The 14,197-nt window shown below is 38.9% G+C and overlaps 1 protein-coding gene across 1 annotated transcript in view; it reads left to right on the top strand.

Annotated features, from left to right (window-relative positions):
• The first annotated feature begins 2,211 nt into the window (after window positions 1-2,211).
• Window positions 2,212-14,197, top strand: part of EIF3A (eukaryotic translation initiation factor 3 subunit A) — a 35,618-nt gene continuing 23,632 nt past the window's right edge. The window contains exons 1-6 of the mRNA XM_079137151.1: window positions 2,212-2,434; window positions 9,471-9,661; window positions 9,820-9,956; window positions 10,368-10,531; window positions 12,297-12,496; window positions 13,618-13,826. Of these exons, the coding sequence (XP_078993277.1) occupies window positions 2,386-2,434; window positions 9,471-9,661; window positions 9,820-9,956; window positions 10,368-10,531; window positions 12,297-12,496; window positions 13,618-13,826 (950 nt within the window). The 5' untranslated portion in view covers window positions 2,212-2,385. The remainder of the gene's footprint in view (window positions 2,435-9,470; window positions 9,662-9,819; window positions 9,957-10,367; window positions 10,532-12,296; window positions 12,497-13,617; window positions 13,827-14,197) is intronic.

Below are 14,197 nucleotides of genomic sequence, written 5' to 3' on the forward strand. Positions count from 1 at the left end.
AACCCTGTCTCAAAATAAAAAATAAAAAAGAGGTGGGGATGTAGGTCAGAGGTAGAGTGCTTGCCAAGCATGTGTGAGACCCTGAGTTCTATCTCCAGTACCACAAACTAGAAAACAACAGAAAAGGAAAAACCCTCATCAAACTCCTAAAACACTGTATTAAATAAATTATCCATTATATGTATTACAAAAGTAACTTGATTAAGCTAATGATCTTCAGCCTGACTCCTTTCTTTCACCATGTCTAGAGTACTTACCATCATATTCAGTTTGCCTGTTTTCTACTAAGCGAGCAATGGCAATTATCGTTTTCTCTTGGTCAAATTAGACCCCCATCTTAACCCTCATTGTGTCCCTATTTTCACTAGGGTATCATAACTCTTTTTTTTTTTTTTTTTTACCTCTAGCATTCAATATTCTCAGCTGGTTCCAAATAAGTTGGAACTGTTGGTTGACTGAAATAGGTAATATTCTGGAAATTGACATTATTCCTTTACTCATTCATAAAAAGAGTGCTCTTTGAGACAGGGTATGTTCCCCAGGCTGGATTCAAGTGATCCTCCACCTCAGCCTCCTGAGCTGCTGGAACTACAGGCTAGAGCCACTGCGCCCCATCTTAGATTCTAAATAATTTTATTTATTTAAATAACTACTCACATAATTATTGGCTATTATATTGCCAAATGCTTTATATACTTGAAATGATTTGAAAGGGTAAAGGATCAATGTGTAGGAATATTGGATTTTACTTTACCCTCAACTTTCTAGTGTTTCTTTGCTTGTAGGTTTATGAAATAATAATAAAGGAGTCCATTTTGCCATTTTCTTTGAGGTAATGGAAAGCCAAGAATGTTGGAAAGCATTTTCCTGATATTTAGGCCCGATTTCCTTTTATTTTCTTCAGTTTGCATCTTTCTATGGTCTACTAAATAGTTTTTTATTTTTTTAACCTATAGTACATGAAAGAACCATTTGCTTTTATGTTTGGCTCTTAAATTTTTACTTAATTATAATATACATAAACAAGTCCCTTGAGCCCGCCCATAAAACAGTTCCTACAGCTTCTTAGTACCTGTGGGGTTTTTATATCAACCCTGTCTGGCTCTTATTTTGGGGCCAACGAAGCTAATGCATATAGAACGATCTTAGCATTTTGGAGAAAGAACTGTCTGACACTAATTTAAATACAGCTTTTTTTTGAAAAAAAAATTTTTTGGTCTAAGTCTGCATTTTTCAAATTTTTTCTTTAGCGTGATAAATTTAGTTAAATAATAATAATAATAAAACACCTCTTTGAAGAGAAGGAATGAGGGGAAATGCTTGTTGTGTGCATGTATTGTTTTCCTGTCATTGGTGTAGTATTCCTTCATTAATTCATATATTCCGTCTACAAAATGTGTAGTATACTTGCAAAATTTACTCCACTGCTTTCTACAATTCCGTCTGAAATCATCTTAGTTTCACACCAAGGGCTTGAGAATTTGATTCGGTTTAAATGGCTTTTGAGTTCAGCAATTAATCTGAGCATTATGCATTTTTTCCCCACTAACACTCATTTCTCTTATATTTGTTTGTGACGTGCGCTGTATGTAAAAGCAGTGACACTCATGTATTTTCAAACATGCAAGCCTGTTCTGCTCCAGGGCTTTTGCTTTAGGACAGGTTGCTCTGCCCCTGCTCGCCCTTTCTGAGCGCCTCCATTTCCCAGGCAGTCCTTGTGACAACAACTTTATTTTACCAAGTTACGAAATAACTGCTCGTTTGTTCTTCACCGCGCCCCACCTCCCCATGCTGGTGCGTTGGGGACGGGCCACCGCTGTTGGCCGGTGGAGAGCAGCACTGGCCTAACGACACCTGATCAACACGTTCCCTTAAATAAATTCAGGTTTTCACTTGGCCTCGCGGCTGGGGACCTGATGGTAGCTTGGCATGAGTCCGCACAAATCGTGCTGAAAATGAGTCTGCGTAGACGGCTGCCTCGTGTCCTTGCAGAAGCTCTGGACCCAGACTCACCATTCCCACCTCGACCCTCGCTGGAGGAGCGAAAGTCCGGGAAGCATCTCCCTAACGACCCATGCGCGCTTCCACACCCGCGCGCGCGAGATAGCTGCCGTCGCCGCCGCCACGTCAGCGGGCGCGCGTGACGCCAGCGCGCAGGGAGGGGCGGAACGTGTACGGAGGCCCGCCCCTACATCCGGGGCTTAGGTGGCGGCGGTGCCGCCGCGCGGGGGTCACGTGGCTCCTTCCTTTCCGTCTCTGGCCGGCTGGGCGCGGGCGACTGCTGGCGAGGCGCGTGGATTCTCGCGCTGGTTCCCCTTCGTCTCCTCTCCCGGCCCGGGCGCTAGGGAGTTCGCTGACGCCGGGTGAGCCGCGCCTGCCGCCAAGATGCCGGCCTATTTCCAGAGGCCGGAAAATGCCCTCAAACGCGCCAACGGTGAGTAGGGGATCTGGGCGCGCCGGCGTGGGGCAGCCCGAGGCCTCGGAGGTCGAGGGCCCAGGCCTGCTGCCCCCTGCCCGGGCTGTGCCCGGAGCCGAGGTGGCTGCGGCCTGACCCGCCGCCCTGTCCCGGGTCTGGCACGGCTTCCCTTCTCACTCCAAGCGACTGGGGGTGGAGGCGTGGATCGGAACCGTCGCCCGGGCCCTTCCTCCTCCTGCCTGCTGGTGCGACGCGGGGCGGCGGTCCAGGAGACAGGCCTGCCGGGGCCCAGCTCCTTCCCGGCGTCCGTCTCCGGCTGGCTCTCCGGATCACCTGGCTTTGCTTTGCTTAGGCCCAGCGCCCCCGACCGCCATCTGGGAGTGCCCGGGAGGAGGAAATATGGCTCCCTCCCGGGGACAATGCACGCGAGAACCTCGGCCCCACCTCCCCCAGGGGCCGGGAGCCCGGCAGGCGCACCTCCAGGCCCCCCGAGGCCCGCGAGGTGCTTTGCCAGGTCAGGGTCCACTTCACCTTCCAGCCGCTTAGGTGCACTCTGGGGCCTCTGACCCATTTAGCCCGTTTCCTGCTCCCCCCCGCGCCGGGCATTGATCGGGGCAGTCCGAAAGCCTATTCCGAAACATGGGAAGTTGGAACAGAGTTAATATTATAAAGGGACTTTAGGTCCTTCCGAAACTGAGGCCTGGAAGGAGAATGGTTTCCCCAAGGTCACTCCTGGAGTTAGTTGTTGAACCGGGAGACTAAAACCAAGGTCTCTTGACTTCCCAATCAGTCCTTTTTTTTTTTTTTTTTTTCTTCGCGTCATAGCGCTGCTGATTGCTATTTCTATTTCCATGTGTGTAGTTAAACCCTGGCGCTTGCAGGAAAAACTTGTGCGCCCTGATCTGTTCCAGAGGCACTTATTACATTGACTTTATGGGGGTGCAATGCCTTACTCATGTATCTGGTCTTTAGAAACTTTCTTGTTCAGGGTTTCTCCCCCCCCCCCAAAAAAAACAAAAAACAAAAAACAAAAAAAAAAACCGAACACCCAAGTGTTTTGTAAGCATTCCTAGCTCTTATTTTCATCTTTCCTACATCCAAACAAGTTTTGGGTCTTACCCATGTTGTAGATGGGTATACAGTGTCTTAACAGTTTTATGTTTCAAGAGTTTTTTTGTTTGTTTGTTGGAAATTTCATTTTGTGAAAAGACCAGTCGGAGTCAACACTTAATATACTGCTAATAATGTTAGAACTAAAAATATGTTGTCATTTACTTTAAAACCTGAGTTTTTGTGGGGAGAGAATAGTCTATGGAATAGACTAATTGCATTAAATAATTGTTTTAAAAGGTACTAAAACTACAACATAGATTTGGTCACTACTCATCCAAAACAGTACTCTAATGGTTAGAACAGACAATAAGTTTAAGATCTAAAACAGTTTTTTTTTAGGAGAGAAAATATAATGAAGTGGAAATTGATCACTACAGACTAAAAACTGTAGCAAAGTTAATGACTTTTCTGATGTTTTGAAACTTAGAATTTTATAGTGGTACACAAAATAACTTGCATGAAATCACTATTCTGCATAGTTATTGTAGATGAGTTTTGGTCAGTTGCATGCCTCGCCAGCAGACCCTTGTTCATGCTAGTAGGCTGAAGTACTGTTTTCTCCAAGGCTTAAATTTTGCCTACATTGTGTTCAGAACTGTTTCCCTTATCACTCCATTTGGAATCTTCACATAAACTTATTTCAGTAACTTTTTAAAAAATAAAAAGGATGTAATGTGTTTCAAATCTTTTTTCAGTTTCTAAGTTGAAATTTGATTCATAAAGGCAAGTTTGGGAAAGTGAGAGTATAAAGTAGGCAAGAAAAGAAGTGGGTATGTGGGGGAACACTTAATGATGTTTGTGTAGTTGTTACAGTTCTGTACTGAGTCCTTGCTGCAGTATTGTTGAGCTGTAGGCTCGTGGTTTTTGTGGTAGAGATGCTTTACCTTCCAACAGTAGCTTTACGTTGGATCTTTGAGTGAGGTATCCCTTCTCAAACTGTGAAAGTGTGCAGATCGTGCAAGGCACATGGCAGTGCTTACCAAACATTAAGTTGGAATTCACTCATTGGAAGTTAATTTCATCAAATGTTTTATTTATAACATTGTAACACCAAACAGATCCAATCCATTGCATTATCTTAATAAAATAATATATTTTAGTGGAATAGACCTTCAAGTCATGCTGAGTCTGTATCAGGGCATTATTTTTGGAAAAAGTCACAGTAATCGTTCAGAAAGGTGGGAAGTTGGCTCAGCAGTTACACAGGCCAGAAATTAATATCACCTAATCATTGGGAGAAGGCCCCCTTTCCAGATTGTTATTAGTAGTGTCAAACTAGGTGCTCCTAACCCTATAACAGATTTTTAGTTTACACTTTACAACCAATGTCTTAAAAAAATAAAAGTATTAACCCCACAATGGAGTAACATTATAGCTTATGTAGTTGGTCTGTTGCACAGATTAGTAAAAAGGCCTGACCTAAACTTTCCCTTTATTAATACATAGTTTTAAAACTGAGAATGCCCACCCTCCTAATTCTAGATTGGTTGATTGATTGTGGTGTTGGAGATCAGACCCAGGGCCTTGTGCTCTCTAGGCAGATGCTTGCCACTGAGTTATACTCCCAGACCCGAAATTTTAATTTATAGAATATTCTGGAAACCAACATTTTTAAATATTGGAATAGAATCATTAATGTATGATAGTTCTTTCCAGCCTACACAAAACTCCCTCCACTCCTAATAAACCTAATTCTGAGGACCTGAATCCTCATATGTAAGTTAAGATAAAGACAAGAAAACTCACCCTTGTGAATAATTATGAAAAATCTATTTCCATTCCAGTTTTTTGTTTTAACATCCTTTGCTATCCATATCTTTTTTTTTTTTTTTTTTTTAATTTGGTTGGGGAGAGGGTATCTCCTCAGATTATTTTTTTTTATTTTTTATTTTTAGTTGTAGATGCACATAATACCTTTATCTTATTTATTCATTTTTATGTGGCGCTGAGGATCGAACCCAGGGCCTCATGCATGCAAGGCAAGTGCTTCTGCTGAGCTCCAGCCCCAGCCCCTAAGTTTGTTTTTTAATGTGTTTCCTTTGGCTTGTTTGAACTTTCAAAGTTAGAAAGTATGGGATTTGGAGTCATAAATTTTGGTTTGGTTCCAGGGAGTGAACCCAGGGGTGCCTAGCCATTGAGCCACATTCTCAGCCCTTTTTATTTTGAGACAGGGTCTCCCTGAGTTGCTTAGGGACTTAAGTTGCTGAGGCTTGCTTTTTGAACCTGAGATCCTTCTGCCTCAGCCTCCCAAGCTGCTGGGATTACAGGTGTGTCTCATCAGGCCCCACTTGGAGTAAAATTTTGATTGGTTGTTTAGGAAGTGAAAAGCACTTGGTAGTTCTATCTCTGAACAAAACTTAAGAATGTTGTTAAGAAACTACACTTCCATTTAAAAACTGGTAAATGTATTATTTTTAAAATTTTTTAGACTTTCATATTTTGTCATCACTGTGGTGGGTTCTGCTTTCAACTTGTTTGTTTTTATATTATAAGCATATTGATCATCTTACATATAGTTTTTTTTTTTTTTTGCGATGCTGGGGATTGAACTCAGGGCCTTGTGCTTTCGAGGCAAGCACTCTACCAACTGAGCTATATCCTCAGCCTTTACATATAGTATTTTAAGATTTAAATCCATGTGTGAATTAAATATGTCATTTTAGCCTTACTACTGTTGTTTTCCTAATGTAAAGGATAAATTTGATTAGAGACATTTACTCCAAAAATTTGGGTGATAGACTTTTGGTTAAACAGCTTTGGAAAACTCCTGAAGCACCAGGCACTTCTGTTATGTGGCTGTAATCCCAGCAGTTTGGGAGGATGAGGCAGGAGGATTGCAAGTTCAAAGTCAGTCTCAGCAACATGGTGAGGCCGTGAGGAATTTAGCAAGACCCTTCCTATCTCAAAACAAAAAATGAAAAGACCTGGGAATGTGGCTCAGTGGTTAAGGGGTCCTGGTTTCAGTCCCCAATACTAAGGAAGGAAAGAAAAAAAAAAAATCTGAAGTATCAGTGGGTTTTAGAAAATAATCTTATGCATTTCCCAGGAAGAGGATAGGTAGGCCCCTCTTAAAACAGGAGAGGCTTTTTGTTCTAATAAAGTACCTGGTTGTACTTTAAGTTAGTAAGTTGTTTTTTTTTAAAAGACCAATTTCAATTGAAGATAGGCTTTCACCTATAATGGTGTGGGTTTTATATTTGTCTGTGAAGAAGATTTGGTATTTTAAGGGATGATTTAGGGTGTTGTGTAAAGATAATTATTTCTTGCCATGTTATGCAATTTTGGCTTTTTTTTGTAGCAGGGATTGATCCAGGGGCACTTAACCACTGAGCCACATCTATATACAGGCCTTTTATTTTTTATTTTGAGACTGGGTCTCACCAAGTTGCTTAGGGCCTTGCTGAATTGCTGAGGCTGGCTTTGACTTTGTGGTCCTCCATCCTCAGCCTCCTAACTGCTGAGATTACAGGCGTGCACTACCATGCCTAGCCCAAACTTTTTAGTATTTTAGAGAGTTGGAATATTGTTTGTAGTTTCATTGGAGGAAGGGATGTTGGGAAGCACCATTCCTGAAAGATGTGGTAGTTAAAAGAAGAAATAGTAGAAAATTACTGTATCAGTAGATGTAGTAAAACCCCCAAGTAAGGAACCGTTTGCCTAGCACAGTTACTTGGTTGATAATGCTGTAACTTTTTAGGTTAGCCTTTTTTTTTTTTTTTTTTTTTTTTTTAATGTTGCTGATTGAACCCAGGACTTCCAACATGCTTGTTCTGTGTCCCCCCATCTTCCCAGCCAGATTAAGTACAAGAACAAGAATTCTTTGTCCAAGATTTTTTCCCTTAGGGGAGAAATAGTTTTAAAAATGAAGATGCAGTGTTTTAAGACTTCTGTAGTGTAAGTTAGTGATTTAGTTCCTTCAAATTATTTTTCAGATGTGCATTTGGAAGATTTTTCTGTTTGTGTGAAATTTGGTAATTGTGAATTTTAAGCTGAACTTAATCAGTTGGCTTGGGTAAAATACCTTTTTATCTCCCTGATTACTAAGGAACAGAAATAAAGGATGAGGAAAAAAATAATATGAGTTTGCCCTTGAGTTCTCTCTCTCGAATTTCCAAAGGAACAGTATACATATAACTAAGATAGGACCTGGACTCCCCCCCCCTCCCCTTTTTTTTTGGTACCTGGTATTGAACCCAAGGATGCTCAACCTCTGAGCCACATCTCCAGCCCTTTTTATATTTTTTATTTTGAGACAGGGTCTAAGTTGCTCAGGGCCTTGCTAAGTTTCTGAGATTGGCTTTGAACTTTAAATGTGCCTATCTTGGCCTCCCAAGCTGCAGGTATTATAGGCACGAGCCACAGTGCCTTGCTGGAACTGGATTTTGAAATGTTGCCACAATCGGAATGCCTTCTGGTTTAGGAATAGTAAATTCAAATTTGTTCTATTTTACTCCAAAATTTTTCAAAAGTTACTGTTCTATACGGTTTGCAGTTTTTTTAAAATAAACTTAATTTTAGAACAGTGTGAAACTGTTGAGAATAGTAGTTCTCATTTACATTATACCTAGTTGAACCTATTAACAAACAATATGGTACATATTGTTCCATAATACAGTACATTTGTCACAACTTAACCAGTAACTGATAACATTTAAGTTCATACTGTACTTGAATTTCCTATCTTCCTTAGTGTCCTTTTCTGTCTGGGATCCCATTAGTAATCCTACATTGTGTCAGTCCTGGTGGTTGCGTGTCTTTTCCTTATATTCTCATGAAAATCAGAAACTGTTTTAAGGAGTACTGATAAGGTATTTTGTAGAATGTTCTTTGTGCATTTGTGTTGTAACAAAATAGTACATCCTGGGTACTTCTGTAACAACAGGAATTTATTTTTCACATTCTGGAGTGTGTGAAGTCCAAGAACAAGATGCCAGCAAATTCCATGTCTGGTTAGGGCTTTCTCTGTTTCCAAAGTGGTGCTTTGTTACTGCCTTCTCTGTCAGAGACTAATGACGTATCCCTTCAGTCTTACCTAGTTCCCTCATGTAAAACTTCTGATCCATTTATGAGGGTGGAGCCTTTTCATTTCTTCGATATGGTTGCATTAGGGCTTAAGTATCAACATGAATTTTGGAGGAACACACATTCAAACCATAGCATTTTATAGTTGGAATTTATCTTAATATTTTTCTCATGTTTAGACTGGGGTAAATAAATGGACCATAGGCCATGTTCGCAAATTCTTAAACTCAAATGTCAGTTCTTTAAACTTCCATTTATAGATTCAATGCAATCCCAGTCAAAATCCTGACAAGTTATTCTGAAGATGACTACCAACTAATTCCATACCAACTAATATGTACGGAAAGGCAAAGAACCTAGTTTAGCTTGCACAAAACTAAAGGACAAAGATGGCACACTCTTTACCTGAATTCCAGACATTATCATAAGGCTGCAGTAATCAAGACAGTGTGATTAGACTAGCCACAATAATTTATTGAGAAAGAATGGGGGGGGAAGCCTAGAAATGACCCACTTCAGTGTTGTCAACTGATTTTAAGTTGTAAAGGCAATCTGAAGTGTTTTTCTGCCTCAAGTGATAGTGTAAATGAGCAAAAGTTTCATCAGTCAGATAAAAGTGACGTTGAAGTTGAACTTTTCTAAGTTGATAAGTTTTCCTCATGGCTTCAATTTTTGGAACTTTTAAGTCACAGTGGAATTGGCTGAAGTTGTTTTACCTGTACACTATACATTTTGAGGTAGTACCACACTTTTCATTGTTCTACCTGGGATAATTATGGCATAGCTTCTTTAGATGTCAAAAATACATGTGATCTAAAAAGTTTGTAATGAGATAAGAAATTAAAGCAACTAGTTAAGAAAGCAAGGTTTAGATTTTTGTGTATGTAACTGACCAATTCTCCCGAATTATTTTTTTCAGAATTTCTTGAGGTTGGCAAAAAGCAGCCTGCTCTGGATGTTCTTTATGATGTTATGAAAAGTAAGAAACATAGAACATGGCAAAAGATACACGAGCCGATTATGTTGAAATACTTGGAACTTTGCGTGGATCTTCGTAAGAGCCACTTGGCTAAGGAAGGATTGTATCAGTATAAGAACATTTGTCAGCAGGTACAACCAGAACTCAGTTTTATATTTTAAAAGTGCTTTTAGTGATTTGTAGAAGGGTTTACCTTTCAAAGTTTTATTTTCTATCATAAAATTTACTCTAAACATTTTGTTGTTTTGGGGAAAAAATGGTTTAAGCTTTTTTTCCCCCTCCTGCTTAGGTGAACATTAAGTCTTTAGAGGATGTTGTTAGGGCATATTTGAAACTGGCAGAGGAAAAAACTGAAGCTGCTAAAGAAGAATCCCAACAGATGGTGTTAGATATAGAAGATCTGGATAATATTCAAACTCCTGAGAGGTATGGGTCAAACCTTTAATAAATATTTTGATAGTTAACTCAGTGTTTTTCTTTACATGGGTCTCCATCATCTCCACTTGAAGAAGATGTTTATCAGGAAAAAATAAAAACACTATTTAAAGTTTTAAATGTGTAGTGCCCAATCAGTTACTTAGGTAATATTGAAAATTCATAAAAGTGGGAAAATACCAGCATGTAGAATGGAAGGGCATATGCTAAAACAGCTGTAATACAGATTGGGAATTAGGTGTAGACGATGAGTTAGGTAACTTTAAAGTGTGTATGAAGTTGTAGAAAGAAACTACTATTTTGTGATGATCATTGTTGGTTTTGGTTTTTTAATCATATAACTAAGTAGGAAATGTCTCATTGTTTTCAACATTTAAAAATTGTTTTTTAAATTTTTTGTAGTGTTCTCCTAAGTGCTGTAAGTGGGGAGGACACTCAGGATCGGACTGACAGATTACTTTTAACTCCCTGGGTAAAGTTCCTGTGGGAATCATACAGACAATGTTTGGACCTTCTTCGAAATAATTCTAGAGTAGAGCGCCTCTACCATGATATTGCCCAGCAAGGTAAAATGATAATGTGAAATCTGAATAAACTGATTTGAAAAGTTGTTTTTAGAATAGATTTTCCAGAAATTTAACCTTTTCTCCAAGGTACTTTAAGGAAACAAGGTAGTTTTACTCTATTGAAATGTGATTGACATTTATTTGAGTATTAAACTAATGACTTGAATAAAAAATACATTACCAGTAAAGGTTCCATATGAAACGTTATTCCATTGATGCCATTTAAAAAGTTTTTAAAGTCATTTTGGAATTCTCTGGGTGACTGGAAAAAAACAAAACAAAACTTTCCCATTGTTTTTCTGGTAAACTTGAGTTCCAATTTTGATAATCTTCTGGCTTTAAAGAATTCCGTGGAAAACATTCCCCCTCTTTTTTTGCGGGGTACTGGGCGGTTCAACCCAAGGATGCTTTATCACTGAACCATATCCCCAGTCCTTTTTATTTTTTATTTTGAGACAGGGTCTCACTAAATTGCTGAGGCTGCCCCAAATTTCTGATCCTCTTGCCTCAGCCTCCCAAGTTGCTGGGATTTTTAGGTGTGAACCGCTGTGCCCTGCATATTTTTCTTTCCTACACAGTAAAACAATATAGAATTAGGCCTTCTTGGTGACTGAAGATCATCTTAATATCTAATCATTTTTCTGCATACCCTTAATTTAGGAAGGACTATATTGAAAGTGTCTTTCCTCTTTTCCCTTATTGTCAGTTGTTATATTTTTCCTGTGGTGAGTGCAGCCTTTTTACTGTATATGACTGTTCGCTTGGCCTTTTGTATTTTGCCCTTATGACAAGCTCATGATGCCAGTCTTACAGAGATGATGGGCTTTTCTTCATTCAAATGCAAAATGATTTTTTAACTACAAATGTTTTACTAGGAATACTGGGTCCTGTGGGGGTTTTTTTTTTTGTTTTTTTGTTTTTTGTTTTGGTAACAGGGATTGAACCCAGGGACGCTTAACTATTGAGCCATATCCCCAGCCTTTTTAAAAATTTTATTTAGGGACAGGGTCTCACTGAGTTGCTTAGGGCTTTGCTGAATTGCTGAGGCTGACTTTGAACTTGTGATCCTCCTGCCTCAACCTCCTGAGCCACTGGGCTGTTTTGTTTTGTTTACATGGCTAGCAAATGTGAATTTTCACTTTCCAGAAGTAAACTTTTTGGACAGTGTGATATTAATACTAATTTGAAGTTAATTTTCACCACTTAGGCATTTTGAAATAGAAGTACTACTTTTTTTTAAAGAGCAAAGGAATACTAATACTCCATAGATATAATAAGATTATTACATTTTAATGATGGAGCAAGTGGTTCATATGCATGTCTGTATACAGTTGAAATCAGCTTGCTATAAATACCCAATGTATACTATGTAATTTTAGCATGAAAGCATGTTGCATTCTTTGTCAGTGAGATATGTAAGTTCATTGTATTTTAGCCTAGAATATTTTACTTGTTTAGTATTGAAGTGCTAGGTCTTTGAAGCACGTGAGTCTTTCCTAAATCTAAATGCCAATCTTTTACCATCTGTAACTCTCAGAACCATATTTTGGTCTTAAGCCAGGAATGATGACACCGTTTGTTTTGGTTTTGTCAGAGTTCAAAATAGTAGTCAGGGCCCTTGGAGGGGGTTGCGTCCCTTTATAATACATTCAAATGCTTAAGATGAGTTTGGTGAATCTTGTTATCATAACAGATCTTAATAAAACCTCAAATATTCAAGTTGATGGTGGAAAATGTCTAATACATTTGTCAATTATGCTTGTAGCTTTCAAATTCTGCCTCCAGTACACCCGTAAGGCTGAATTCCGTAAGCTGTGTGACAATTTGAGAATGCACTTGTCGCAGATTCAGCGCCACCATAACCAAAGTACAGCTATCAATCTTAATAATCCAGAGAGCCAGTCCATGCATTTAGAAACCAGGCTTGTTCAGTTGGACAGTGCTATCAGCATGGAACTGTGGCAGGTATGTTGTGAAATACTAGCTTTTTATTCCTGTAATAATCAGCATTACTTTTTTCCCCTTTAATGAATATCTTCATCTTGGTATGAGGACTGTCTGATGGAACAGGATGAGTTCTAGACAGGAATTCTCAGTTTTTCGGGCCTGTGAAGTTTGGGCCCAGTCATGTAATCTCTTTCAGAGTTAGTTCTTTTGTATAAAATGGTACATTTTCAGTGCTGTTCAAAGTGTGGTTCTGTGACTGGTGCCATTCTGAACTGAACTATTTTGTCTGTGATGAAATAAGTGTAGAGGAGAAAAGCATTTGCAGAATTTTTTGTTTTTGTTTTTGTTTTGGGTGCAGGGCATTGAACCAGAGCCTTGCACAAGCTAAACACGTGCTCTACCACTGCACTACATCCCCAGCCTCTGCAAAGGTTTTTTCCTCCCTAATCTGATAATGAAAAATGAGTTCATCTTCTGTTTCACTTTTGTAGTAACTATTTCATAAAAGTTTTTGTTGGTGACAGATTGGAAATTACTTCTCTATTAGAGGTAGAGAGATGCTGCTCTAGAGTGTTCCATAAGCACCGTGGATTAGGAAGTATGCACAGTGAATACCAAATATTTAAAAGCTTTTATATATTTGATGCAAAATATTTAATTGAAATTACAAAGGAACCAACTAAAAATTGGGAGTTTTCAGCCAAGCCAAAGTTACTTGATTTCCCTCTCTCATTCCATAATGTTTTCCCCTTATAGGAACATCTGTCTCAAAATACTACCTGTAGAGGACAAATAAACATGCTCATTTTAGGAAAAGGAGGATAAGTTAAATGTTTTCCCATTGTTACATCACTCAGAAGTTGTGTTTATGCTGCTGTTGCATATCATTCAGTTTTCCTTTATAAACTGCACTAAGTGGTATGATATTATGTGAATATTCTATTTACTTTACATATTTCCTAAAGAATTTTGAAAAATTCGAAGTTAATATTTTTAAATTGTAGATAAATAAAAAGAACAACATGTGAAGGCAGTTTGCTGCTTTTATTATTGTTTTTGTGTTTTAGGTTTCATGCAGAGATTTGAACTAGATTTTTTTGTTTCAGAATTTAGTGACTAATTTATATTACTAATTCTAGGAAGCATTCAAAGCTGTGGAAGATATTCATGGACTATTCTCTTTGTCTAAAAAACCACCTAAGCCTCAGTTGATGGCAAATTACTATAATAAAGTCTCAACAGTGTTTTGGAAGTCTGGAAATGCTCTTTTTCATGCATCTACACTCCATCGTCTTTACCATCTGTCTAGAGAAATGAGAAAGAATCTTACACAAGATGAGATGCAAAGGTAAGAATGTTGTAGTTGAAGAGTAGTGTTGAAATTATGGATCAGTTGGATAATTCTTTGTTCAGGGCACTGTCTGCATTGTGGGATGTTTAGCATCATCACTTAATCTCTACCAGTAGCAACCCCCCTAGTTGTGACTACCAAAAATGTCACCAGGCATTTTCTTGGGTAATATTCTTGGTCTTGGGAGTCATCTTTTATCTGATAGCCAACTCCATTAAAAACCCATTAGGAGAGACAGACAGTGAGCCTTTTATCTATGTACAGATGTGAGAGGCATGAACTTTCTATGTACAGGTGGTCTATTCTTAGGAAAAAATGAGATAGTTAAGATAATTATTGCATCAAGTTATTTTTTTCCTAATTATATA

The sequence above is a fragment of the Sciurus vulgaris genome, assembly GCF_902686455.1.
Source record: "Sciurus vulgaris genome assembly, chromosome: 4".
Classification (NCBI taxonomy): domain Eukaryota; kingdom Metazoa; phylum Chordata; class Mammalia; order Rodentia; family Sciuridae; genus Sciurus; species Sciurus vulgaris.